The sequence below is a fragment of the Apus apus genome, chromosome 1, assembly GCF_020740795.1.
Source record: "Apus apus isolate bApuApu2 chromosome 1, bApuApu2.pri.cur, whole genome shotgun sequence".
NCBI classification, from domain to species: domain Eukaryota; kingdom Metazoa; phylum Chordata; class Aves; order Apodiformes; family Apodidae; genus Apus; species Apus apus.
In genome coordinates, this window is record NC_067282.1 from 102,108,202 (window position 1) to 102,134,603 (window position 26,402).

At 36.4% G+C, this 26,402-nt stretch overlaps 1 protein-coding gene across 6 annotated transcripts in view; it reads left to right on the forward strand.

Moving 5' to 3' along the window:
* The window catches only part of CASK (calcium/calmodulin dependent serine protein kinase), a 189,161-nt gene that overhangs the window by 62,741 nt on the left and 100,018 nt on the right, over nucleotides 1-26,402 (forward strand). For all 6 annotated transcript variants that reach the window (XM_051609086.1, XM_051609085.1, XM_051609088.1 and 3 more), the window contains exons 3-5: nucleotides 15,439-15,544; nucleotides 21,680-21,757; nucleotides 22,750-22,822. In XM_051609086.1, the coding sequence (XP_051465046.1) occupies nucleotides 15,439-15,544; nucleotides 21,680-21,757; nucleotides 22,750-22,822 (257 nt within the window). The remainder of the gene's footprint in view (nucleotides 1-15,438; nucleotides 15,545-21,679; nucleotides 21,758-22,749; nucleotides 22,823-26,402) is intronic.

The following is a 26,402-nucleotide window of genomic DNA, read 5'->3' on the forward strand; positions in this document are numbered from 1 at the left end:
GGGCTAATATTTAGAAATGTGATGTTGTAAAACAGAGCTTTAAAGCTAGTCCTGTGTTTGCTAATAGGAAGGCAGGTTCATATCCTGAATCAAATCAGTACCCTCATGTGACATTGCAGTAACTTGATTTCCCCTTGCTCTCAGCACTGTTTCTCAGTATCACCATTGCCTCTTGCAACCTAGTTGCTGAATTTGCCAAAGAGAAGTAGCTCCTCTGAGAATGTCATGTCAGATTAAGAGGATTCTGCAGCTATCTTCTGTTTTTCTGAAATTGTAATTACTCTTCATATTAACAAGCCTTGGACCTGTATTTTTTCCTCAGTTTTTCCTTTGTTTCCTCAGTTTGTTGGCTGTATTCATGACCCAGTGGCCCAAAAACCAAAGTAATAGAATTGGTTTAGTTCTGAGGTTACAAGTATGAACTGCTGAACTTGGGGGTACTAGCTTTGCTGAGATAGTGCAGCTTACAGGATTTGCTCCATCTGCCTCAGAAGATTCTGGCCTCCTGTATCTGTACAGATTTTCTGAGTTGTGTATCACTCCACATTTGCCACACTTAGGTTTTCTAGATGCTGGGTGACACTTGTGAATAGTTTTGTTTTGCCCTTTATATTATTAATGAGAGTCTTTCTTACGGGGAAGGTAAGAGTTCCTTACCTCACCAAGTGGACTGGATTCTGGTTTAGTATTCCTACAGATTGAGTTTTCCACTGCAGTTGTCTGGGTCTCTAAGATCTTGGGAATATTGTTCCTTTCATAGTTGGATGGAGTCTTGTCTGGCAGCAATTTTTGTCATGTGGTAGTAAGAAATTGCTTGTTGTTCACTTAGACGATTGCATATAGGAAAATTTGAACCTATTGCAGAAGGACCCAATTTCCAACAGAGTTTAGAGGTTTTAAGGATTACAGTGGCCCACACTTAAACTGTTTTTTACAATGTGATATGTGTTATTGCTTGTTCGTGTAAATGCTGCGCTTGGTAGCTGCCAGTTCTCTGAAGTGGTATGCGGAGCACAAAGGAGCAGGCTTGTTTCTGTAGGGTAACTTATATTGTTCCTCCATTATTACTCAGAAGAGTGTTCTGAGGTCAAGTGGTTTGCTTTGGTTGTTACAGCGATGGAGTTTATCTGTACTGTTTCTGAAAAGGGTGACGTGTTTTGTTTATGAGGACTTCAAGAAAGAGCTTGAAAACAAGCAATCTCTGTTCTAGGCCCTTCTTTCTAAAGCCTGCTGTCTGGGCAGGTCCCTGTTGGATCCTGTTGCAACTCTGAGGCTCCTTAGATCTTCAACAGATTTTAACCACTTAAATAAAGAGTGCTCAAAGTTCAGCTGAAAGATCAGTTGTTGCTGAAGGTCTTGTAATTTACAGTATTAGATTGTTATACTGAAATTGTGTTATAGTAATGAGGGGTATGTGTGTACATGAAGCAGAAGAAAATTTTTGAAGTCCTAAAATTAGAAAATTGAAGTCCTAGTAAATTTTCTTACGTTTTTTGTTCTTACTAATTATATTATGTGTAAATAGATTTGTGCATTTAAATCCTTTTCCAGACTAGAGATGATGAATCAGATTTCAATGCTATTAGCCGGCAGCTGGTTTTACGTAGTTTCTATAATATGAATTTTATAGTATTGTGGGAACTTGAAGATAAATTTGCAATTAAAAGACAGCAAAACAAAGAAAATAGTCTGTAGGAGAAACGCTTGTTACAGTTGTGCAGTACTGACATCTATACTTTCAGTAAGCTAAAGTGCAGTCCGTGTTTTCATTAAAAACCATGGGCCTTTGTCTTCAAAGTTTAATTTGGCATATAACTTGTTAGACTTTTAGTACATATATTTTTGCAAAAAATCCTAAAAATTCTTCAATCCCAATATTCATTGATGTCTACACATGGCACTTTTGTGACTGTGATTGTTCTTAAGTCAGCATGAGCATCACTTGAATAATACTGTTTGGGCTAACAAAAGCTTTATATGGATTAAAACAGAGTTTCATTATTTTGTGTGACATTTGGAAAACAAAATATGACAGATTATTTAATTTAATAAAGGGTATCTCAAGAATGCTGTGAAAAGTTCAAAGCTTTAGGCTCAGGTTCAATGCTAAAGATTCAAAGGTTTAAAATAACGTGTAGAGCCTTGATTAATTGTTTTTCGGCTTAATAATGTGCAGCTTATTCTGTTTTAAAATCCTACTTACCTAGAAATTACAAATAGACTTTCTAAACTGACTGTAGTATGTGTAAAGCATAGGATATATATAAACTGTATGAATTTCTCTGTACTCCAAGGCCATTTTATTTCCCTAATTAGTTGTTCATGAATGAAGATTTATGCAACAGGGCAATTTAAGCAGCCAAATCTTCTTTCTCTGTGGTAAATGGAGACTGAGGTACTGTAAATAGTAAGAAAGAAGTGCAATAAAATGTAAAATATATTAGAAAGCGTGTGCAAGGTACTTGTATCTGTAGAGCTTTGTGAGCTCTAGCTCAGCACCAGCACAGAACTGACTCTTCAGGAGCTTATCAGCCCCATTTACTTGGCGCTTCATTTCTGGAAGTGTTTATTAGTGTATCCACAGCTTGTGCTTAGCTGGGCTAATAAATCCTCAAGAATCAGGGTCACTGTGACTTTCAAGTGACCTTACATGGAGCTAGCTGAAGTCCGTCATGGTTTATTAATTCAGGTATTGACTGGGAGAGACTATACTGTATCATCATGCCCTGAAGCAACATAGCTGTTTTGCATATATTCAATTTAAGCTAATAAGTTCTGCTAGACCTGAGCTGGCTCTTAGTATTATTGCAGATGCATATACAACCTGCATAAACAGCTCACGGATTTGCAAATTGTACCTATGTCAATATCATCCCATTCCTATCGTGGCTAGTACATCCCTCCTTGCCGCAGTTTCTTGTCCTCAGGAAGACGTTTGTGAGGGAATGGGGGTCAGTCTTAGAACTAGAATTTGCTTCCTCCTTCTAAAAAGGAGTGGGTAGTATATTGTGGGCAACTAACAGTGCTTCAGATCATTTTCAGGGTCTGGACAGTGCTGCATTCAGACTGAGTCATGCGTTGTCATATTGAGACATGGTTTCAATTTTGTTGTGCAAACAGGAAAGGTGATCTAAAGAATCTGCAGAATGTGTCAGGGCTTGCTTAATTCAGCTGACCTATGAGAGTGTTATGTTTTACATTTCCAAGTACAAGTACCCTGTCATCTCAATAAAATTCTTTATCCTAGTGGCATTTAATGTAGACAGATATTTAAGTATTTTTTAAAAACTTGTTAGGAAGGATGTTTGTTTTTTTTTCTTATAGCAAAATATCCGTGTTAACTGTTTCTTCTAGTGCTCTTGTAAAGCTCTGTTTTGCAGAAAGGGTTCAGATTATCAGTTATTCTGCTTCTGTAGACTTCTAAAATACAATAATGAACATATACTTCAGCCATTATATATATATGCAAGCTTATTGTTGCTCTTGCACTTTAGAGCAAGAAAAATGGGATTATCTTTAAGGTCCCTTCCAACCTAATCATTCTGTGATTCTATGATCATCATTTCATGTTTGGATATCAAAGAAAGAAAATGGATCTCATGCTAAGCATGTAGGAGTGAGGTAGTATAGATTAGTTTTTGGAACAAATTTGAGTCAAGCCTTTTAACACCTGAAGAAGGTTCATTCAGTTCTGAGAGTGTTTTACATGCAAGTACTATGAGTTTAAATAGTTAAATAATATTTGCACTGTCAAGCAGGAGGAACAATCCCTTATCCTCAGCTGGTTACTGCAAGGCTTTATAGGTTGATGTGTCTCAAAATTTATTGTGTCAGTGAAGGAAATAATTGTACATTATTATGTGATTCTTGCCATTGGCATCGCCTGGAATTTTAGAGACAGTGGGAAACTGCCTCAGAACTTATTTAAAAAGCCAAGTGGATATGCTGTTCCCAAGTCTGTGTCTACTGCTTTCTGATACAGTTTCCAACAGTGACCAAACTGTTTCTGACTCAATTATTTGCTAGGTATGAATTTTAAGTATTTTTTGTTCCTAGCTTACCACCAGATAATAAAGAAAGGAAATGAAATACTGGGGTTTTTTAACTCCTGGGTGAGATTAAAGAGGTAAACTCTTTATATCTGTAGTGGTGAAGGGGAATTGTCCATCAAATATCATTAAAAGTGTGTGAATATTGTGAAAGAAAATATTTCTCAAATATTTCTCAGATAACCATTATTTGTGATGGCATTTGAATGAATTTGTAGGCAGTTGTCATGGGTTGAAGTTACCTCTGTCAGTTTCAGCAGTTTTACAGAGAAAAGTGTGACTGTCTGTAGAATTTTGCAGTGTTTTCGGCCTGTTGTACAATATGAAACAAGTTGTGCAATTTAGAACTTTATTTCTAGAGCTGTGACTTGAATGTTGCTAGAAACAAGTTTGAGCTCAGTGGCACTAGTTTCATCACTAACATTAGGTTTTTGTGGAATGAAGGGGAGATATATTTTAAGGGTACTGGTTTGAGGGGCTCAGAGGATTATTGCAAATATAGAAGTGGTAAAAGAAAAATATGCTCTTTAAAGCACTATAAGCTTCGTAGACAATATTTAAAGGTGTCTTATGAATATGTAGATGTAACAAGTCTAGTTAAAACTTCATTGGTTCTCAAAGTGCTGTAACGCATACATTCTGTAGCGTTTTTTTTTTATTACTGAAGACATGCACACCTGTCTTTCCAAACTTGCTTTATAATGTGTCAGGTAAGAAAAAACAAACAAACCAAACACAAAAACAAACAAACAAACAAACAAAAACAAAAAAAATCCAACCAAAAAAACCCCCACACAACAAAAACAAACAAACCTTTATGACATAGTTGTAAAGAGAAACATGCAGAACTGGAAGAAATGAAAACTTAACATTTTTCTTATCCTGGATTACTACTGTTGGGGAAGAATTTTCCAGTTTGTGACACTGTTCCATCACGGAACCATAAAACAAGTTTTGTCAAGGTAACTGTTCTCCAATGTTCAGACATCACTCTGCCACAGGATTTCCTAGTAAGATAGAATTGGTATCATTTTTAAAAGTTGCCAGGTAGTTCTCTGTTATTCAGGGTGTGTCATTGGAGTGCACTGTAAACGCTGCTTGTCCTAGAGTTCACTGCTGTGGAGGGAGCTTTTGGTACTCAGGCAGTCTCCGTACAGCATCGTATAGCCATAGCTACCATAACTAAATTGTGCCACTCACTGAGCTATGTGGCATTCTCAAATTAATGTCATCAGAGTAGATAGGTATTTTAGATGCTTTGTGCCTGGGTTGTGTAGACTTGATATGGGCAAAATAGACTTATTTCCCTTTTAGCATTAGTGAGCAACTGGTTTCATATGGGCTATGAGGAGCCTGGCAATAAAAGACCAAAGAAACTTTAATCAAAGCAAACAAACAAACAAGTGATTTTTGTGTGTATGAGAAGCATCTTATGCAGTTTGGTCTTTTAAGTGCCTGTGGGCACTCTTGCTGCCTGTTAGTGTTTAACAGCAGTGGTGTAATGGGTTATTTAGCTCTTCCTAGAACAGGAGTCAAGGACAGTTTCTCTAGACTGGACTAGCTGAATCTCTTATGAATAAATTTCCTCATGTCTTTCAAATTCCAGACTTTTTCTTGTAAAATTGAGATACTTTGTTAATATCAGAAATTAATTTCCCTGTCATTATGTTCGGGTAAAGGCTAAGCCACAGAAGAAAAGACATTTCAAACAAAAAGAAAACTGCAGATATTAGAAAAAACAGCAATAGAAATAACTTTTACTTTTTCAGGATCAACTAACATTCTTTTTTTGATAATGTTCTGTTGCCATCAAGGGCACTTTCTTACTTCATGTAGTGTCGTTACATTTTAGTACGTGAGTCCTAAAAACTCATTTAAAGGACTGCAAAATCTAATCTTTAGTTAACCTAAGTTAATTTTGGCCAAGATACTAAAGAAATGTCAGAGTTTGGTGTAAAAATTTTCTGCCATTCTGAATTTAACATTGATAATTATGCTCTCAGCACATTCTGAGATAGACATTACCTGTATTGCCCTGGCCAAAGGCTGAAGAGAAAACATAAATACACACATACATGCACACACACCCACTCCTGCAGCAAAAAAAAATCCCCAGAAACAAACAAAAACCAAAACAAAATCCCCACCCTGTGTTACTAACCTTTACAAAGGAGAGGTTCCAGTCATTTAAACTGAACTACTTAGAGGTTCTAGCATTCCAAAGCTTTTTGCTGGACTTCAAAGCAGTAAACACACTGGTCGTTTATAGTTCTGTGGTTTAAGCAAAGAACTCTGGCTTACATGAGCAAGCTCTGTTTAAATATATTTTAGTTGTGTAATACAATTATCGATGTGTGCAGTACAGTAGATTACTGGTGTAGAGTCATCACTTACGAATGGCTCGTTAAGCATAGAGGAGAGAAAGGTCTCCTGCAGAATCTGAATGAAAGGGTGCTTAGCCTTGGGTGTACCTTAATTATTTTAGGGTGGTATGCTGGTTTTTTTATGCTTAGGTCTGGAATGTAATCATCATTAATCACGTCGATGGTATAAAGCTGGCCAAACGTAAAGCTCTCTGCGGCTGAATAAATGTAGCCACCTTTTGTGTTCAGTTGCTGACTACCTACCAGATGAAAGTCGGAGCTGTGTTGCCACCTAGTGAGAGATCTGTAGGTATGCATATTGACTTGAGGTGAGTACACATACGAAATTACAGAGAGGGTTTCTTAGGTTTCTGACTTCTTTAGTCTTTGGGAGGACAAAATGTCATAGACAGCTGTGATTTGAAACGTTGTCAAACATTGTCAGCCAGCTCTGCTGTGGAGATGAGCAATGCTGCTGTAATCTGGCCATTTGTTTCTATTGCTGTTCTGTCAACACTATTGTGCTCATAAGTGTTTGTGCAGATACCCAGAACTAGTCTGGCTGAAAAATAGCTCTAAGGGGAAAGGAAAAAAATACTGGTTTCAATCAGATCGGTTCCTTGACTCTGTTTAGTGTGCAGTTGCACAAGCAGTTGCTCTAGCATGAAGGGGAGAGATGGTGGAGGAGGGAAGCATGAGTTGACAGAAGAGGGAACAATTGCTGCTTTTAATGGGGCTGCTGGTTTTAAGTGTGTATCTGTTAATTTTCACTGCAAGAACAAACATTCTCTGTAACTTTATTAAATTATGACGCTTCAGTAATTTCAATAAAGACAACCACTGTAACCTTACAGTTGAGCATTTTGTCGCATCAGTGCTCCAGCCAGCATGTAGTATTCCTTTACCAAATACACACCTTGTTTTTCTATTTTTTGTTTCATTTTTTAAAAGAAGTTTCACACCATATTCTGACAGATCAGCTGCTGCACATACGCTTCCAATTCCCACCATAACAACCTGTGGTCTATGGTAACTGGGAAGGTGTTGGGTTTCAGACTGTTATGCAGTGCTGCATAACAGGTGGGAACATGGATTTAATATAATATTTAATATAATATGGTTATTAGTAGTGAACCCATTTTCCTAGTTTGATTGATCACAGCTTGAGAGTCAATGACTGTTTTCAATTTCCATTGAGAACAATGTAAAGAGAGAAGGAAAGGGTTTCAGATTTTACAGAAGACATTCCAAAATGTCTTCAGCAGCAACACCATTTCTGTTTGGAAGTCCAAGCTTGTGACAGAGAGAACCCTCCTTATACCTTTCAAAATTCATTTATGGAGTTCATAACACTACTACTGATTATCGTGTTCCTACTTCAGTTTGTAAAACACTTTTGAAACTGCTACTTTGCAGCAGGGGGATTTAACAACAATGTTTTGAAATACATATTACCCCTTAAAAAAAAATCAGGAAGTTTTGGTTTCACTCTTCTATGTTGTCCTTTTTCTTCACAGAATCACAGAATTGTTCTGGTCAGATAAGACCTTTAAGATCAAGTCCAACTGTAACCTAACTATGAAGTACACTGCTAAACCATGTCCCTGGGCACCACATCTACATGTCTTTTAAACGCCTCCAAGGATGGTGATGAGAAACCACCTCCCTGGGCAGCACTGTTCCAGTGTTTGATAATATTTTCAAATCAGTTTCTTCTAATATTCAATCTCAACCTCCCCTGGTGCAACTTGAGGCCATTTACTCTTGTCCTATCGCTTGTTACTAGGGAGAAGAGACTGACCTCCCCATTGCTACAACCTCCTTTCAGGTAGTTGTAGAGAGCCCCTCAGGCTTCTTTTCTCAAGACTAAACAACCCCAGTTCCCTCACATGGTCCACATAATACTTGTGCTCCAGACCCTTCACCAGCTTCATTGCCCTTCTCTGGTCTTGCTCCAGCGCCTCAATGTCCTTCTTGTAGCAGGAGGCCCAGAACTGCAGACAGTACTTGAGGTGCAGCCTCACCAGTGCTGAACACAGGGGGACAATCACTTCCCTACTCCTGCTGGCCACACTGTTTCTGATACAGGCCAGGATGCCACTGGCCTTCTTGGCCACCTGGGCACACTGCTGGCTCATATTCAGCCAGTGATTGACCACCACCCCAAGTCCTTTTCCATTGGACAGTTTTCCAGCCACTCTTCCCCTAGCCTGTAGTGTTGTATGGGGTTATTGTGATTCAAGTGCAAGACCCAGCACTTGGCAGAATCAGTCTTCCTCTATTCCCGTACCTCACTGAACCTGCTGTTCAATACAAATCAAGAAGTCATAGAATGTAGAAAATCTTAGATGAGAGGTATGGGCTTATCCAATCTTCGTTCCTGATTGAGTAAGATTAGATTTGATTTTTTTTTTTTTTAATTGTGGGGGGCGCTTTGTAAAAAGTTGCTAAGAGTTATCATTTAACTAAATTAAATTTAATTACTTGGTTTTAATTATCTGCATTAGGCAGCTGTTAATATTTGTTCAGACATCTTTAAACATTTTTATTGTTTCAAGTTGTTACATTATCCAAAATACGCCATCTTATTTTTGAAGCATTGCCTATTTGTATGCCATTAAAAATGAGGAAATGAGTAAAAGGAGGAAGGCTTTGCTTTCATGGACACAACCATGCAAACCAACTTTGGGCCAGTCACAAGCTGTATGTACTTGTTTCTTTTTCGGTATACAATTTAAGCATATTTGTTAAGGTAGAGATTGATTATACAACACAAAATTTGGTGATGATGAAGACACTTTGCAGGGAAGGGTGTGTGGGTTTGCTTGTACTTGTGTTTTGCAGCCTCCTGAGCAGCTCCACATGCTGGCTTTTATAGTCTTATTTGCTTTCTCCTTCCTTTGTTTTAAGTGGCTTGAGGACTTGAGATTGCTCACTGAGCCATTTCACACACTAAGACTGCATGACACTGAGACAGTGGGGAAAAAAAATTGATGTTGTTTTACTGAGTTCACAGTGAAATGGTTTGGTGTGTGGTGTGACAAGCTCCAGGCTGCTGCACAGCAGAACGGAGGGTAAGAATGTGTGTGGGATGGAGGGAGAAACAGCCAGCTACCACAGAGCTTTAGCCACTGCAAAGAGTGTGGGAGGGGAGGCAGGAAAGCTTTTACTACTTCTGAGGCAAGGAGTCATTAACTGGTCAAATGTATGTGTACAATGAGCCTGTCACATATCTCAGAAAGGCAAGCAGTACGTTTTTAATTAAGAGAAAGAGGAATACTCTCTTGTGGAAGAAAAAAATAAAAAGAAACCCTTGGGGCAGAAACATCACTGGGGTTCTGTAGTACAGGACTTTCATTGCCAACATCAGTATATGATGTTCCCACCTCCAGCTGCCCATTCCTGTTGCAGTAGTTTGGCATGCTGAGACCTTGTATTATATCCTTGCTATATTATTAGAATAATAAAGCCTAAAAGTAATTTTCACAGAGGAGCAAGTGAGCGGAGAGGGGATAGGGAAAATTTTAAAGCTAGTATTGCCCTGAAAAGTTCACCTGGTCTTGAAAGCATGACCTCAGGCACAGTATGATCAGTTAAATTAGAGTTTGGTGTTGTGCAGGCTATGTTGCATACTTCTTACATGCTGTCTTGAGGTAGAGATCTATAGCCATGTGCTCAGCTTGGAGGCAGTCAACTCCTTCAGTGCACCTTGAAGCATGGTGTCTAGTGCAGTCTTGGCTATTAGAAAACGGAGCAGACCTGTATTAAATATAAGTGGCAAGTTTTTGGTAAACGGGAGGGGGTGTGGTGGTGCAGGGGTTGCTTCTATGGGAAGAGGCTTGGGTCTGCCCTGTGCTGGACACAGCTGGTTCCAAACGGCTCCAGCAGACCAAAGCTGAACCTATTGGCCATGTGTGTGGTGCTTCTGTGAAATTGTATTTTAAGGAAGTGTAGGAAATGCTGGAGCAAGGTGTAAGAAGTGTAGAATAAAAAGAGGGGGAATGCCAAGATCAGGGAAGGAGGAGGTTCACCATGGCAGAGTGGATATCCCCTGCAGCCTGTGCGGGACCCATGCTGGAGCAGCGGAGTTGAATCACTGCGCTGCTAGGAGTTGGAGGGTGGAGGAGTCTGGAGTGAGGCTGAGCCTGGGTCAGGGAAAGAAAATTTGTTCATTTCACATTTATATTTTTGAATACCTCTACCCAAATCAGTAAGTAAGTATTTATTCTAACTGGCAATAAAGTAAGTTAACTTTGTCAAGTAAGGCTATTTTGCCCACAATAGTAACTGGTAACAATCTCCCCATCCTTATCTCAACCCATGAGCTATTTGTTGCTGTACACTGTATTTTCTACTCCCTGTCCTGCTGACAGCAGAGTGAATAAGAGCCTGGGTGCAAATTTCTCAGTTAGCCAAAGGCAATCTACAAGACAAAAAACAATGTGTTTGTAGAGTGAAACAGTTGGTGCTGAGGACTCAGTGTGTGCCTTATACATGCTTTAGGTGGTTATTTTGAACTAGAACTAGTCTGACCTTGTGGCCTGTTCAAGACTGGTGTGCATCAGACACATTTCAGAAGCACATCATTCACTTTGCTTGTATCTGGAAGAATTCCAATTGGAGTGGACCAGCAGCATCTTCATGATGCACACCATAGGATGGTAGGTGAGAATGACACAACCAAATGAAAAAAAGTGTTTTGTTTTCCTTTTCAAACCTAGTACTACCACATGTATTTAAATTATAAATAATCATATTATCTGTACAAAATATATAGAAGCATTTTAAGCAAGAAATTTACTGTTGCTAAAGGTGCTTCCTTTCAGAATACCATCATACTCAGGCTGTGGCTGGAGAGCGAATCCTTTAAAGGACTAAACCTGAAAAATCAGACTGATGTATGTTTAAAAATTACATATGTCTTCTGTCTTGCTAAAAAACCTGATGCCATCCTTCCCCAAAAAAGATGTGACTGCTACAGTCCGTGAGTGTCACTTTTAAGAAGTTAAAATGGTGCCATAATCCAGGCTGCCAGAGACCTTCTAATTCTCCATGCTGTTGGACACCATGAGCATACTTTCAAAGTACATTAGTATGTTTGAGATGTTTTAAAACCTTGAGTATCAGATTTTGAAAGCAAATTAGGTGTTTGCCAGAATTGTCGGTATTGCGTAGGATATTAGGTAGCCAGCTCCTGTGGAAATTGCAAGTGTTGCTCATGTTTTATACTTTTTATTAAAGACCAACATATCCTTCTTTCTGATTTTTTTTTTAGAGCAGTTACCTTTAAGTGCTTCCATCAATTCATTTTCAGTGTTGCTATCCAAACACTAGCTGCATTTTCTCTGTGTGGTGATTATTGCTGGGAATTCGCTTTTCCATCTTAGAACTTTTCTATTTGTTACACAAGTCTGAACTTTCATGCCATTTTAACAACTTCAGTGACTCTCACTTAATAATTAGCCATGATATAAAATGGAAACTTGAATGTGAGTCTAGTTGCTAAAAAAAATATTTCAAAGTTTTGTAAACAGACTGAAATTCTGGAATGTTTATTGGTAGTGGTAGTGTAAAATTATGGCTTTTAGATGCTTTTCAAATTATGACATAAAGTATCAGACTGTGTGCCAAGCAAGTTAAATGAAACACCACATCTTTCTCCCTGTTTCTGGTTGTGAAACAGTACCTTTCATTCAGTTTGCAGAGAAACTTCTAAATGTTGTGCTTTTAAACTTGGTTGTTCTATTTATTATAACTGTTATCATTAATGTTTAATTTTGAAAGATGTGCTGACAGAGGAAGCTTTAAGAATGGAGCAGAAAGTCAGTTCTTCAACCAAGAAGAGATATGAATAGATGAAGTGTTCATAAAGGATTCAAATAAAAATAGTCCAGCAATTAAAAGATGACTGTTTTAGATTCTAGGACCTTTTCTTGCCTTAGGGTATGTTCTTTTAGCTAAATTTATTTACTAGTGAAGGAGACTGTTCTGCATGTAAGACACATAATCATTAGTAAATTATGCATGTCACCTCTTCCTGCTTAAAGCTGACTCAGTCCTCTGACAGATTCTAGAGTTGTCCTGTAGCTCTTTTAGGTGTTCTGAATATGAAAGGCTTATTTTGATATGGGATGTGTATGATGTGGCTAAAATACTCAGCAAAGGTTTAGAAAACTAAACAGGAGGTAGCAAATAGTTCATACGATGTTATATGCAGAATTTTAAGTTACAGGTAGGCTCACAAGATAATAATGGGATTTTTTCTTAGGAAATCTTCAGTCACGTGCTTGCAGCCAGACATCTCCTTGTTGTATTAAGAACTGGAAAAGTGTCTGCAGACACTTGGAATTTTAGTTGCCTCTTGAGGAACATATGGAGATTAAACTTAACTCAGTCTGGTACAAGCATTTGATAAAGGATTGAGTAGACAATTATGTCATTTTTTAAAGTGAAAACAATGAAATATTTGTGCCACCTCTGCCTTTTCCCTTCCCTTTCATTTTTACTGGTCTTAAACGTGACATTTTTTGACATTTGGGTCCTAGTCCAAATGGAGTTAAGAATTTTTTCTATCTGTTTTGCCTGGTGGCTTTGTTGAATCAATGTGGTATGTACTCATCTGTTTTGATACCTAGTTTGCTTCTTCTTCCTTAATAAGTCTACTGTTGTTTTTAAAATAGGACTTAGTTCTGCTTTTAGCCCTAAAACCCCTTAGTCATACAAAACCTTATTCTGTGACTTCTATTAACTTCCAGTTTGGAGATTTTTTTTTTTTGCTGTGTATTTCTCCTTCCTCTGCTGCTGATGCTCAGTCTGCAAGCCATTGTTTCACTCATGCAGTATATCATGCAAACAAATGAGGTCAATGGCAGTGTATATTTTCTTCCTCGCAGTGATTCTTCCCTTCAAGACATAAATAAAGCCCACAAGAAGTTAATGAAGTAAGTCACCGACATAAACTATTTTGAACACAGTTTTTATCTGTAAATAAAGCACAACTTTCTGTAATTTCCTGTTAGATTTTCAGTTTGCTTTCCATCTAAATCAGATAGTAGAGACCATGGTGCGGTGCGCTAGCACTGAAGTCAGTATGCAGTAAGAGACAAAACTACTGTATTTTCTGGAGAACATGGTCATTCACAGAATCACATAATTTTCTATTCTCTTATGTATCTATCAGTCTGCTTACCTGTGATCCTATTTAGGAAAGACTGTACTTCAGTGAAAGACAAGGAGAGGCAGTAATTATTTAGTGTCAAGTCAATGACTACGTGTGATGGAAGGGAACATTACAATATGGTTTTAGTAGTTCCTCAGCATGAAGATGGTGTAAAAACTCATAATGCAAGTATTTGCAATATTATTTTCAATACTGCTGTTTTCTTACTTGATAGAATTTCATCTCTGTATAAAGGAGAAATTTTACATGAATTTCTTTATCTAAATTTCTTCTGCATCAGTGGATGACTATTACTTGCTTCATTTTTGCTGCTCTGTTTGCACTTCCCAAGATGACATTATATAATGGATTCTAAGGGCTTGTTCTACTCATATTGGTTTTAGCCTATATTTGCGAGGATGGGAGGGAGGAAACACATAATGCAAGTTTAGAATGAAAGTTCTAGTGAGAAAACACTAGTTTGTGAATCTGAAATTTTTTCTTGGTTAAAAATTCAGTCATTTCAAAATTCTAAGCATTTCTCCTGAATTTGTAGATGGCTAAAAGTTCAAAAGTTTAGTATAAAGCTCGAGTAACCTGTTAAATGCTTCACATGTAAGGAAGGATATTCATCTCGCTGCTTGTATTTTTGAATGTTACTGATTTATGTTAAGAATGTGATAGGTAGCGCACATATGAAAATAATGCATTTTAAATTTCTTTCTAGAGTAGCACAACAATATGGTAAGCATTCCCAAACCTACAAACTGTGTTTATATTTTCCCATAAATACATATGTAAGTCATACTCAAACAGTTGTATGGAAAGAGAATAGAAAAGTAAAATGTCTACTTCAGAATATGGACTGATATTTTCCTCTCTTCTCAAATTATCATCAAGGCTATTCATTCAGGATTTTCCTATTTTTCTAGAATACTAGTGGTAATTTAAAAGAAAAAAGAAGTTTAAGGATTATTAAATCACAAAAATATCAAGTAGTTTCAACAAATAAGAAAGAAAATTATTTGGTGCAGTTTGGATCTTGGTAGTTCTATACTAGTAGAAGGGTTTATTTGTCCTCAGAAAAGGTAAGAGTGTTGTTTGCTTAAAAACAAAATCTCAAGCTTTGAGAGTGATTCTTGGTCTTTCTTTATTCACAGCTCTTTCTGCTTTTCTCCCTCATCTCTAGAACAGACATGCAAGCTAATGTATGCTGGTTAACATTTATGCCAGTGTCATTTCATGTATTGTAATTTCTTTTAAAAATCACTATCAAAGAAGTAAAGTGCAAGAAAAATCTTATTTATGTATGAGGGTGATCAGATACCAGTATGGGTTTCCTGGACAGGTTGCAGAGTTTCCATTCTTGTAGGTATTCAAAACCCACTGGAAACAGTCCTGACCAACCTGCTTTGACCAGAGGGATCAGACTAGAGACCTCCAGGTTTTAATAACTCTGTTGTGTGGTGAAAGAGCTTGTCTTCTCTTTTTCGAGATCATTCCACAGTGGTGTTGGATATTTAGGATGAAAAGCTTGATATAATCTGCATATGTGCATCAAAGGAACTTATTACCTTACAGTTCTTCAGATTATGACCAAGGAAATCTTTTATTAATTGGTCAAATCAAGAAAGCCTATTAAGTTTTGTGTGTTTATATTTTGAGATTTACGAGTTTTTTATCTTAACACTTAAGTTCTGAAGGAGGTTAAATATCATCTTGTCAGTGTTCTTTATAAAGATTAAACAATTTTTAGAAATTTCAGATGTGTACATTTCCAAGCATTGTGTTCTAATTGTTTTCAATATTTTTTTTCATTCAACAGCTTGATAATATAGCTAATATACTACCTTCTTTTCTTCCACAGATCTCAAGAGGGAAGCCAGTATTTGTCACATGCTGAAGCATCCTCATATTGTTGAACTGTTAGAGACATACAGCTCAGATGGAATGCTTTATATGGTCTTTGAGTTGTAAGTTTCTCTTTTTAACTTTCTTTGTTGTCATTTGCTGAATAAAATCCTAAAAGCATGTCTGCATGTTTTGTAGCTCAGAAGTCTTGAGTGCTATGAAAATCTTTATTTCTGGCAATGACAGGTTGTCACAAATAAAATAAGTTGTCACAATGGCTCAGTGGCTGACATCAAGGCAGATTCTTTTCAGCATGGCCTCTAAGGGCAGACATGCTGTTCATTGATGGATGCTGTGTCCCTGATAGGGTACATGAGAATGAGTTAAAAATCTGCTGATAGTCAACATCTTCCTTCTCTACTCTGTACCTACGAACTGTTCTTTTTCTGTTCCCCATATATGCATTTCTAGTGTGTTTGGGCATCTGTGTTCATACTGCTTTAATTTTTCTGATCTTTCTACATGATGTTTTCTGATTAATTTGGCTTGCTTCTGTTGGGACAAGGTTAGGTTGAACTGCTATGTCCAATGGATCCAAGAATTTGACTTGAGATATGCACTTTAAAATAATTTTCACCTGTTACTTTTACCATTGAGGTAGAGAAAAAATTAGGCGGTAGCAGAAAAAAGAAAATCTGCTCTTTTTTTTTTTAGGTGAGTTTGTAAATTTATGAATGTGTGAAATAACTGTTTTATGCTTTTCTTTCTGTAAGTTTTGATTCAATAATGACTTTGGTTTTTATTTTGTAAATCCCAAAGCGTGGACCAAGGGACTTTAATTTAAAATCCTATTATGAAATAATTATGTACACCTTGGGGAGACATACTGTGGTAATTAACAAGATTTGAAATGGAATAAAAGTTTTGCTTCTATTTTTGCCATGCCAGTAGCTCAGAAACATGAGACAAAAGCAGTAATTATTTTTTAATGACAAGCCTGTTATCATTTATGTTTGTATACATAAAAAGCAAGTCTGAACAATTAGGATTACTACACAAATACTGTACCTGAGTTTTTGCCACATGAAAGAAGGAAAGATGAGGCTAAATTATTGGTACAAAAAAAGCCATCATTCTTTTGTAACAAACAATGATAGAAAATGTGATAGTAGGAACACCTGTGCTCAAAGTGGGGCAGGGAATGGAAGAGTTGTGGACGAATTGTGTTGTGCTGGAGGGGATGCTTTGGTAAAGTGATTCAACAGAGGACTGATGTTTGCTCTGGAGTAAGACTGCTTTGTCTGAGTTTGGTTTGGTTAGTGACATACTATACAATAGTGACCATATAAGAAGCTTATAGTTAGTAGAAAAGCATCTATGTATTTAAGGCAACTTATTTTCCCTTGTAGTAGTTTCTGTTCATTATGGTATTATAACAAACAATTTCTTTGCAACTAAGTTCTGTCTACAGTAATAAAATATATTTTACTAGGGTTTAGTTATTCTGAAATTACAGAAAAGGGGAAGACAACACAGATCTGCAGAGGACGGATAAGCCCAGCTCACGATGGGCTGAGGACTGGGAGATGCTTTACATGAAAGTTAATTCAGGTCCAGCACATGAAATGTACAGAATAACCAAACCTAAAACTTTGTGCTATCAGTTGCCCATGAATGACACCTAGGTCCACTACTGCTTCAAAAGCTGTGAGCTACATGGAGCAGCTGCTAACATAGCCTTGAATATCTTGCCAAATCTTTTGTTACGAAAAACTACAAGTTTAATAAAAAAGTGCACCATATATCTGACAACAAGAAATTAAACTACTCAGGAAAAAATACAATCTGTGCCCAATTCTGAAAACTTATGTAATATAAACATTTTTAAAAACTAAGTCATAATTCAGAGAAGCATTTATGCACAAATTCAAATACTCTTCAGAATGAGGCCGTCAGGTCATCTTACCAGTAGGCTGCCATTAGCCATCAGGTACTGGTTTTAATAAACTGCATAGAGGCAGTTGTCCATAATAGATGAAGTGCATGTGTAGAGTAAGAAGTAGATCCTGTCCCAAAAAGTAGTATTCTAAAGCAAAATAGTTATTTTTAAAGTATTTAGATGTTACTACATTATAAATGAGAGTCTGTATGCCTGTGCTAAGTGATACATCACACACACCACAGAGCTGCTAAGGTGCTTGTGTGGTAATGGATTTGTTCCACTGATGGAAGAGATTCCTTGGAGACTAGAGAGACCTTGTATCTGAGACAGGACCAGCTGTAGTTTTTATCATACAGTTATCATTTTCTTTTCCATTCCATGGTGTTAATTTGCTGACAGCTCTATATGGAGTGATCCATCATTAGTCACAAGTTAACTGTGACCTTTTACCTAATACAAACATGTCATCAATGGAAGTACATCAAACAGATATATTTTACAGTGTCAAAACAGATGAAAGCAATCTTTTTTTTTTAAGTCTGTGCCTTGGAATGAACAAAATTATATGCAAAACTCTCCTGCTTAAAAAAAACATTTATGAAACGGGGTGCCATCCAGTTTCTTTTGTATTTGCTCAATAATGTGCTATTCTGGGCAGCGCTGTCCCTGTCACATAATGTTTGCTTGGTAGTTTATGCATGGGATGGGGGGCACACTGGTTTTACATAGAATGCTGTTTTCTGTTTGGTATATAACTATCATTTTTTATTTTATATTCTATTCCTTTGAGAAGGGTCAGCTACTTGGAAATATTTCTAAAACAAAGCAAACATTCCATTTGAAGTGTCTGAAAACCACATTGTAGAGTACATTATATGCAGTTTATCCTCAGTATAATCAAAGTATGTGGACTGAGTACTTAACTTTCATGCTAAAGAGCTGGGATACGTAAGTAGTGAGTGAATTGCAGATACCTTAATATATGGTGATTTGCAGAATACTGTCTCACCACTATACAAAGGTGGTTTTGCTTTTAGTGCATTCTAAGAGAGATTTATCCCTTGGGACGTTCGAATAACTGATCTGGATATATAGATACATACATACATATAACTTTGCTGTTTAAGCTAGCCAACATATAAAATATTTTAGTTTTAAAGTCTCAGATTCATAAAAGGAGTACTTTAAAATGGTTGCAGTTACTTAGGTTTATGTTAAGCGTAAGCTGATGATCATTTAAATGACAGCTGGTACATTCAATCATGAAGCTTTGTCAAAGTGTTAAGAAAAAAAAAAGAAGGGGAAAAAAAGAATGTTGTCTTATTATTCAGCTTTGTAACAATACTGAGAAATAGCACAGCTTCTTAGTTTATGGAGTGAAGACTTTTTTTCATTATCTTACTTGATCATATTATGGTTTTATTTTTAAATGCAGTCTCACCTGTAGTCTTCATATTTTATGTCTTTACTGTACTTTTTTTTTTCATACTTGCATAATGCATTATCTAGGATAAAAATAAGTCTTAAATGTTAAGTAAAAGAAACTAAAATCTTTATTTTTCACACCAAAACAGGTTGCTGAGATTACTGAGAGAAATGTTTCAGGTGCTTCTACGTTTAATGTTTGGGCCAGTTTCAGAACATCCAACAAAATAAAAAACTTCCAAATTCAATTGAAGAGCTTACAATACACTTACAAAAATCTCAAAGTTAGAATCCGAGAATTTAACTACGTGTTCAGAGTTGGTTTAGCTGTTACTTTCAGTGTAAATACCACAAACTGTCCCAGTCAGTTTATGTAACTTCCATGAGTGCCCTCTACTGGAATCACAGGATTCTCTCAGACTATGAGTGTGCTGTAATTTTACCTTTTTTTTGCATCTTCCACTCACATTTTCAACATGTGTATGCATATATATATATATATATAACTGTGTGTTTATTTTAGTGGATTTTAATTTATCCTGTTTCTTTTTTATTATTTTCACATGCCTAATGCTGATAGTCCTTGGAGACTTCCTGAATTCCATTTCATTGGTATCTTAAAGCTTTAATACGCTTACATCGCATAAGCCTTTCAGTTTCTGCAAAATCATCTTTTAAGTGCTTTTGATATTACTGAGTTGTCAGTCTGTTAGTGCACTGAATTTTCTGGTTTTTCTTATAATTGAGGGTGACTCTTGCTTTTACAACCTCAGCTAGGTAAAATTCAACATCATTGGGGTGATACAAGCCCTTTTTATATATGAAGAAAAACCTACTTTTAAAATAGGGTTTGGCCTTGAAAAAAGTAGTCAGTTGAAGTCAGAGATTAAAATACAGCTTCAGCATAGTTTTGCTTTTTGAGATTAACAGAGTTAATCTTAGTGGAATAAAACTTAAACATTACTGCTTACAGTCTGTAGCATTTTTTAATATCATAATAATTTAAGCTAATTGAAATTTTTTTTTTTTTTCAAACTGCCACTTACTGTTACAAAATTTAAATTAAAGATGCTGGTATGTGTAAGTGGGAGGTAGAAATACATGTTAAACACCATTCTGACTATAAACACACTGTTTAATAGAAAAGTTAATGTGAAGGAATGACACTCTTGGCTCCGTGTCTCAGCAGGTGTTGATACTGCTAGAAGTCTTGAGTGTCTCTGTATCTTTATTCATCTGTCGTTTATAGCAAGTCAGAGTCAAATTGGTCTTCTAAAGGGTTTTGCTGCTTCCTGAGAATGCCACTTAATTTTTGGTTGTTAATCATATACTTTTTATGTTCTGCAGTGCTTGGTGTTGCTCAGGTTTCAGTTTTGTTTCACACCTAGTTGAAATAAATTGTTGGAAGGAAGCAGTGAAAGGGAGATTAACATGAGGGGGTTTTTCCAGTGAGCTAGCTAAATCCAGATTTCTGTTTTTCTCATTGAACCTCATTGATTCTATGCAGTAGTAGGTATAGTGCAGCACAGTATATTCAACTGACTGAGTGATCTTAAGATATGCATGCAGACTAGCTATATGAAATTGAGCAAGACAGTAAAACTACTGGGAAAAAAACCTACAGCTATTGATGCAGTGATGAGCAGTCATGCTTTGGCATTATGGGTTTCCAGTTTGTGGGGCTTATTAAATCTGAAGATGGTACCAAGTGCTGGCCAGGAATTTTTTTTCCACCTGCTTAAATGGCCATGCATTTCTTTTGGCCATCAGTCTCTCATAGCTATCAGTGTATTTTGCTTGGGAATACATACCTTTTAGTTTTATTTGGGAACTAAAGCTTCTGCACATTGCTTGAAACTCCCCAAGCAGAAGTTTTGTGCTGCAGGTGTGCAACAAAAGTGATTGTCTGGATAGCTTAACAAATAGCCCTGATGCTGGCTTTCTAGATACCTCACAAATTCTGCTTTTCTTTTCCCTATTCTGTCTTTGGTGCAAAGGAAAAAGGTGTGAAGGCTGAAAATTACATGTTACAACTGATGTTTTTGCTAGTGCCTTGTGAAGCATGAATTACATACAATATGTGATTTTTCTTGTTTCTGATAACTCTTGTTACTCTCTCCTTGCCACATCAAGCAGTGAAGATTTTTACATATAAGTCTGCCTTAAGTTACTTACAGAAGAAAAGGGAGGGCAGTTATGCCACACCCAACTGCTTTGGTTTTAGAGAAATGGTAGTCTAATTTTAGCCTAAGGACTGTTAATATACATGCATCTAAAAGCATTATACTACTCATTGTGGGAAGTTAGGTTGCCAGAAAGACGACAGGCAATTAGGGAGAAAAGGAAAAAAATATCAACTGGTGATACAGCATGTGTACTGTCACTGTTTTCAGGTGCCTTCTGTGGGGCTAAGAGGTGTAAAATTTCTTCTTGATGCCATAGTTATCCTCATGAGAATGCTAACTGAAAAGACTACTACATTTCTAGAGTATTTTTAAAGTCTTCATTTAAAATTCAGTTTGAGTAAGAGTTCTGTATAACTACAGTCTTTGTTACAGAGTTGCACTTTTAGGAATACATTTGGTTGCTAATTTGCAGAGTCTTCTTATACAGGGCATTGACTTTCTGCTGTCTTGCACACGTTTTTCAGTGAGCAGTTTAAGCAATAGAAGAAATGTTTTGCTTTATGTTCTGAGAGAACAGTTGTATGACCTGAGTGGCATGAAATGGTTAACCTGTAGCAAGCCATAGTCTATTAGATTACCTATCAAATGTTTTAGTAATGCATTGTACATGTGTCCAGGGTATTTTATCTAAGAGTAAGTGGAGTAAATAGATTTTTGGAGCTTTTTAATGTAACTTAAACATTTTTCCCTCTTTTTACCTGCAGCATGGATGGAGCAGATCTGTGTTTTGAAATTGTGAAGAGAGCAGATGCTGGATTTGTGTACAGCGAGGCTGTAGCCAGGTATGTGTTATAATTTTAGTTAATATGATAACATGATAAATGGAAAGTAATGGAATATACTGTTGTACAATCTGGTAACTAAAAGTTGGACTACTGTAAATAATCCTTTTTTCATAGTCTGAGTGTTTATTATATTAATCACCATTTTTTAAAAGGTAGAACTTTGGAGCATTTTTTCATTTAGAAGTCGTATGGGATTATTGAGTAAAATAGTATTTCACATCCAATACTTAATGTTTTGGCTTTTATGGCTCTCTGATACAATGGCATTAGGTGATTTGCCTGACAGGTGTGAGTTTTATTGGTCATACTAGGTGGAGTAACCTTTTCCTTCCCTTCTCCCTGCCCTCTTTCCTCTTTCCTTTTTTCTGTTTTGTATGTCACTTTATTTATGGTCACCTTTTCACTTATGAGGTAAACTAAGGTCAAAGAGTCTATATAATTGCAGAAAGACAACAAAACCCAATGTCCTAGTGGCATGATAATTGAGCTTAAAGACCAGGAGGTTCTTTGTTTGCTTTTCTTGAGGTAGATTTTTTTAAAAGCATCACAGAAGCCAGGTTGGAAGAGACATCAGGAGGTCTCTATTTCAACCTCCTGCTCAAGGCAGGGTCAACATTACATTTGGATCATGTTGCTCAAGTCTTGGTCCAGTGGGTTCTAGAAAACCTTGAAGGATGCAGATTCCACAGCTTCCCTGGGCAACTGTTTGACATATGATGCAGAATTATTGAACATTTGAAACGTTAACAAAATGGAAAATGCAGATTTTTCTTTTCTAATTTTCCTTGGCTTCAATCAGAATAATACAAAAACTTTAGATTTTATTATTCATTATGATAAACACAAACTCCATTCTACTGAACTCTGTATATTTAAGGTTAAGTTGGTTGGTTAGCTTTATATAGTTAAAATTCTAAAACTTCATTTGTTATATGTGTATAGTAATTTTTCCTGTGGGTTTGTCATATATGATATCTTTTTTTTTTCAGTCATTACATGAGACAGATATTGGAAGCTCTACGTTACTGTCATGATAATAATATAATTCACAGGGATGTGAAGGTAAGGGTTCTTAATTCTTTTTTTTTTCTTCACCACAATAATACAAACTACTAAATTTTTATTTCTGTAATTTAGAAGAAGGTGGAAGCTGTAAAATAGGAAACTATATTTGCCTAGTGTGTTTACTCTTACTGAGTAATATAAGCATAAAGCCCATCTAATTCCATCAGTATAGAACATACAGGAGATCTTTATTCACAGATTACATATGCATTTGGTTGCAGCTTACTTTGAAAGTTAGTTTAATTTCTAGGTTTTGCATATTCATATGAAATCTGCTTGCTTTTTTTTTCTTATTAGGAAATTCTGTATATAAGTTAATTGCATAAATTAAAATGGAATTGTTAGATTAATGGCATCATTTTGACAGCATAATGAAACTCTTCATCCAAACTAAGATTTCAGAGAGATGTACATGTTTACATGCTACAATATTGTTAGTGTTATCTACTTTTTGCAAGAAGTCCTAAACATCTATAATACAAACAAGACTGGGGGAAGAAATACTGTGCTTAAGAGCAGTGTATGTACATACATACTCTTTTTGATCTGGTTAATTTTGTACTGCTCCTATGGATACTTGTAGAACTAGTCTATCCCAAAGAATGGTAATATAAGCCTTTAGGAGTTTTAAGCTCAGTGGGTTTCACTCTCTTTTGAAAATATATATTGTCTATGTCATTGTGTTAAGATAGTTATTCCCACTTCTCTAAAAGTTTGCTTTTATCCAAAGTGAGTCAAGAACTGTAGAAATTAATGAAAATTCTAGTAAGCTCTGATGGTGCAGTTTAAGAAGTGAATCTTGGAGTTTAGTGCATAGAGGATGTTGAAAAACAGCTCACATTCTCTCAGACTCCTGCAGGTGACCTGTGAGGGAAGAGGGTGCAGACACTGAACTGGTGATTTTCATTTAAGGAGTCATTTGGTCTTGTTTATGCAGGCATTGCAGACCTTTCCCAATCTTATGTTCCTTCCCTTATAAAATCAAGAAGATTATTCCATGTAATAAACTCTTATTTAAAGTTTTGTATTTTAAAAGTAAATTGTTACAGCAAATTCTAAAGATGGCCTCTTAATTGATTATAGAATGTCTTATCTTGTTCTGCTTTGAAGGTTCTAGATTCTTTTAGTTGTTCGGTTTTGGCACCACACAAGAGTTTCAGAATTAATGTTATCTTAATGTTGTTGTGTCTTGCTGAAAGCTGCACCTCTTTTTGCTGGACCATGTTCTTGAACTAAAGCAGATTTCAGCTTCAAGGGCCTATGAGGGAGGCCATTTTACTGAGTCTAAAATAGGAATTTATTTTGCAGTTTACCTAGTCTCTGAAAACTTTAAAAGCACTGTTTTATTAAATACCATCCTTAGAAATAAACCTGTTCGGTTGCCTGTGTGACTAAGAATTTTTAATGTATGAGTCCAAAGTAGTGTAAACCAACACACAGGGATTTATTTTGGCAAAAGCAATGCAGAAATGTAACTGTAGCATTTGGGTGTAGAACATATTAAGCGAACTGCAATATCCCAGCTCTAGATGTCACTGTAGACATTGTTTTGAAATTAAGTAGACTAAATGACTGATTTCCAAATTATCTGAATGGATGAAAGTGAATTAATACAAATCTGTAAGGTTTGTATAGTCATTCTACATTTTTCCCCCTCTTAAGCTTTTTGTGAATGTTGTTTTGAACCACAAAATCTTTGATCATTATCTGATGCACAGGAAAATTTGCAGTCCCTATGAGAATGAAGTGTCTTTCAGTCGCATTTGGTCGGAGTTCAGTATTTTGAGTTGTTACATTCTTAGTCTATGGAAAAAGTTGATTTATCTTGTCTTGACAGTTTCACTGAGTTACCTGTTAGTAAAACAACAGACTAACATTGATCTTGGTAGAAGACTTCTGTGCTAGTTACTGAAAGTAGAATGTGGTTCAGCTAAAGAAACAGACTGCTTAAGCATGGTATAAGTTATGAAGCAGGACAGAAGCAGATTTTTTTCACCTGTTCATTTTTGTAAGAACTTCAACATGTATTTTTTGTCAGTAAAACATCAAGAGGTTTTACAGTCTTCAGTTAGCCTATATTGTGATGCTTATGTAGTATTTTATCTTGTTATAAAAATATATTTTAATATAACTGACACAAGTAATTCAATTCCATCAAAAGCTTTAGTTGCTGGGATTTTATCCTTAGTGCAGTCCAAAATCTCCAACTTTGTTCTGCTTTTTCCATATGGCTTGAGTGTTACTATATGTTTCTGTGATCAGTAAAATGATTGGTGTGCAACTGGAGTCAGGGTAAACTTGTTGGCTAAACATAGACATCCAAAATGTTTATTATAAATTTATCTCAGTATGTATGAGTGCTCTGAAGGAGATTTCTTCATTCAATGCAGAAGTGAAGAGGCTCCAAGAATAAAGCTTTCAGCAATTTTTTGTCAGGCAGTCCTTTTTTCCCCCCGTTTATGTCCATTCCCGTACCTGTGTTTCCTATCTGTCCTGCCCTTTTCCTAGTGTACTGTTAGCTGGCTCCTGGGTGTTCAGAGAAATTTTTGCTGAGAAGAATGTTTACGCTGGCTGGGCTACTGAGCTCAACATCTACATGCTTTCTGATCAGGAAGTTTATATACTCCAGTCGTTTGCCTGGCCTGTCAGGAATCATGTATTTTCTGATCGATGAGCTCGCCACCCATGCAGCAAATTTCAACTAGTTAACCAGAAAGTAGACTTTTTATTATACGATTCACAAGTCACTTGCTAACTTCTGAGTTGGTACCAGTTTGTCTAAGCAGCGTTTAGTGCGTGAACTGAAATATTTCTCTGTCTCTCCTTCATGCCTTTCTATTTTGGGGGATTTTTCCACCATGAAGTATTCTGTCAAATGTTATTACTCAGTTTGTAGTTTCTCAAATTGCCTGTACTGCGTGGAAGCTTTTCCATTATTTAAAGCAAGAATAACTCTGATGCAATTCAAGAATTTAAAGGAGACGTCATCTTTGATCTCAGTTGCAGGAAGTTTATACAAAGGAAGAGGCATTTGTGCAATCTTAAGTGTCTTCTACATAAATTACTGAAGAGAATTGAAATCTCTACTGCAGTTATTTATGATATTCTAACTTCTACACATCAAAAAACCAAAACCAAACCAACCACCCAACGACAAAACCTCCAGCTGTGAAGGAGGTGCCTTCCGTGATGGACATAGCTAAACTAAATAATGGTATTTTTAAGTAACTTCAGAATAAGATGTCATCCATAACTTTCCTTTATGCACTGAAGAGTTTTAACATCTCATGATGCATTGCCCATTAAAACAAAAAAGAATCAACCTTCTACCCAAATACTCCTGAACCAAAAATACATGTTAATCTTCAATGTGTTTTATAGTTCCCTGTGCCTGCTTCCTTAAGCCTTGGATATGTGGTTCAGCCATTTCAGAGAAACCATCTGTGCTCTGTTTAACCTTTTTTCATAAAGGAAACGTGTCCAAAACCCAGGGTTCATTTATTGATGATAAAGGAGAACTGGGTCCTCAACTTCTGCTTAGCTTCTGCCTTCTTCCTTGATTATTTTGGTAGACAAC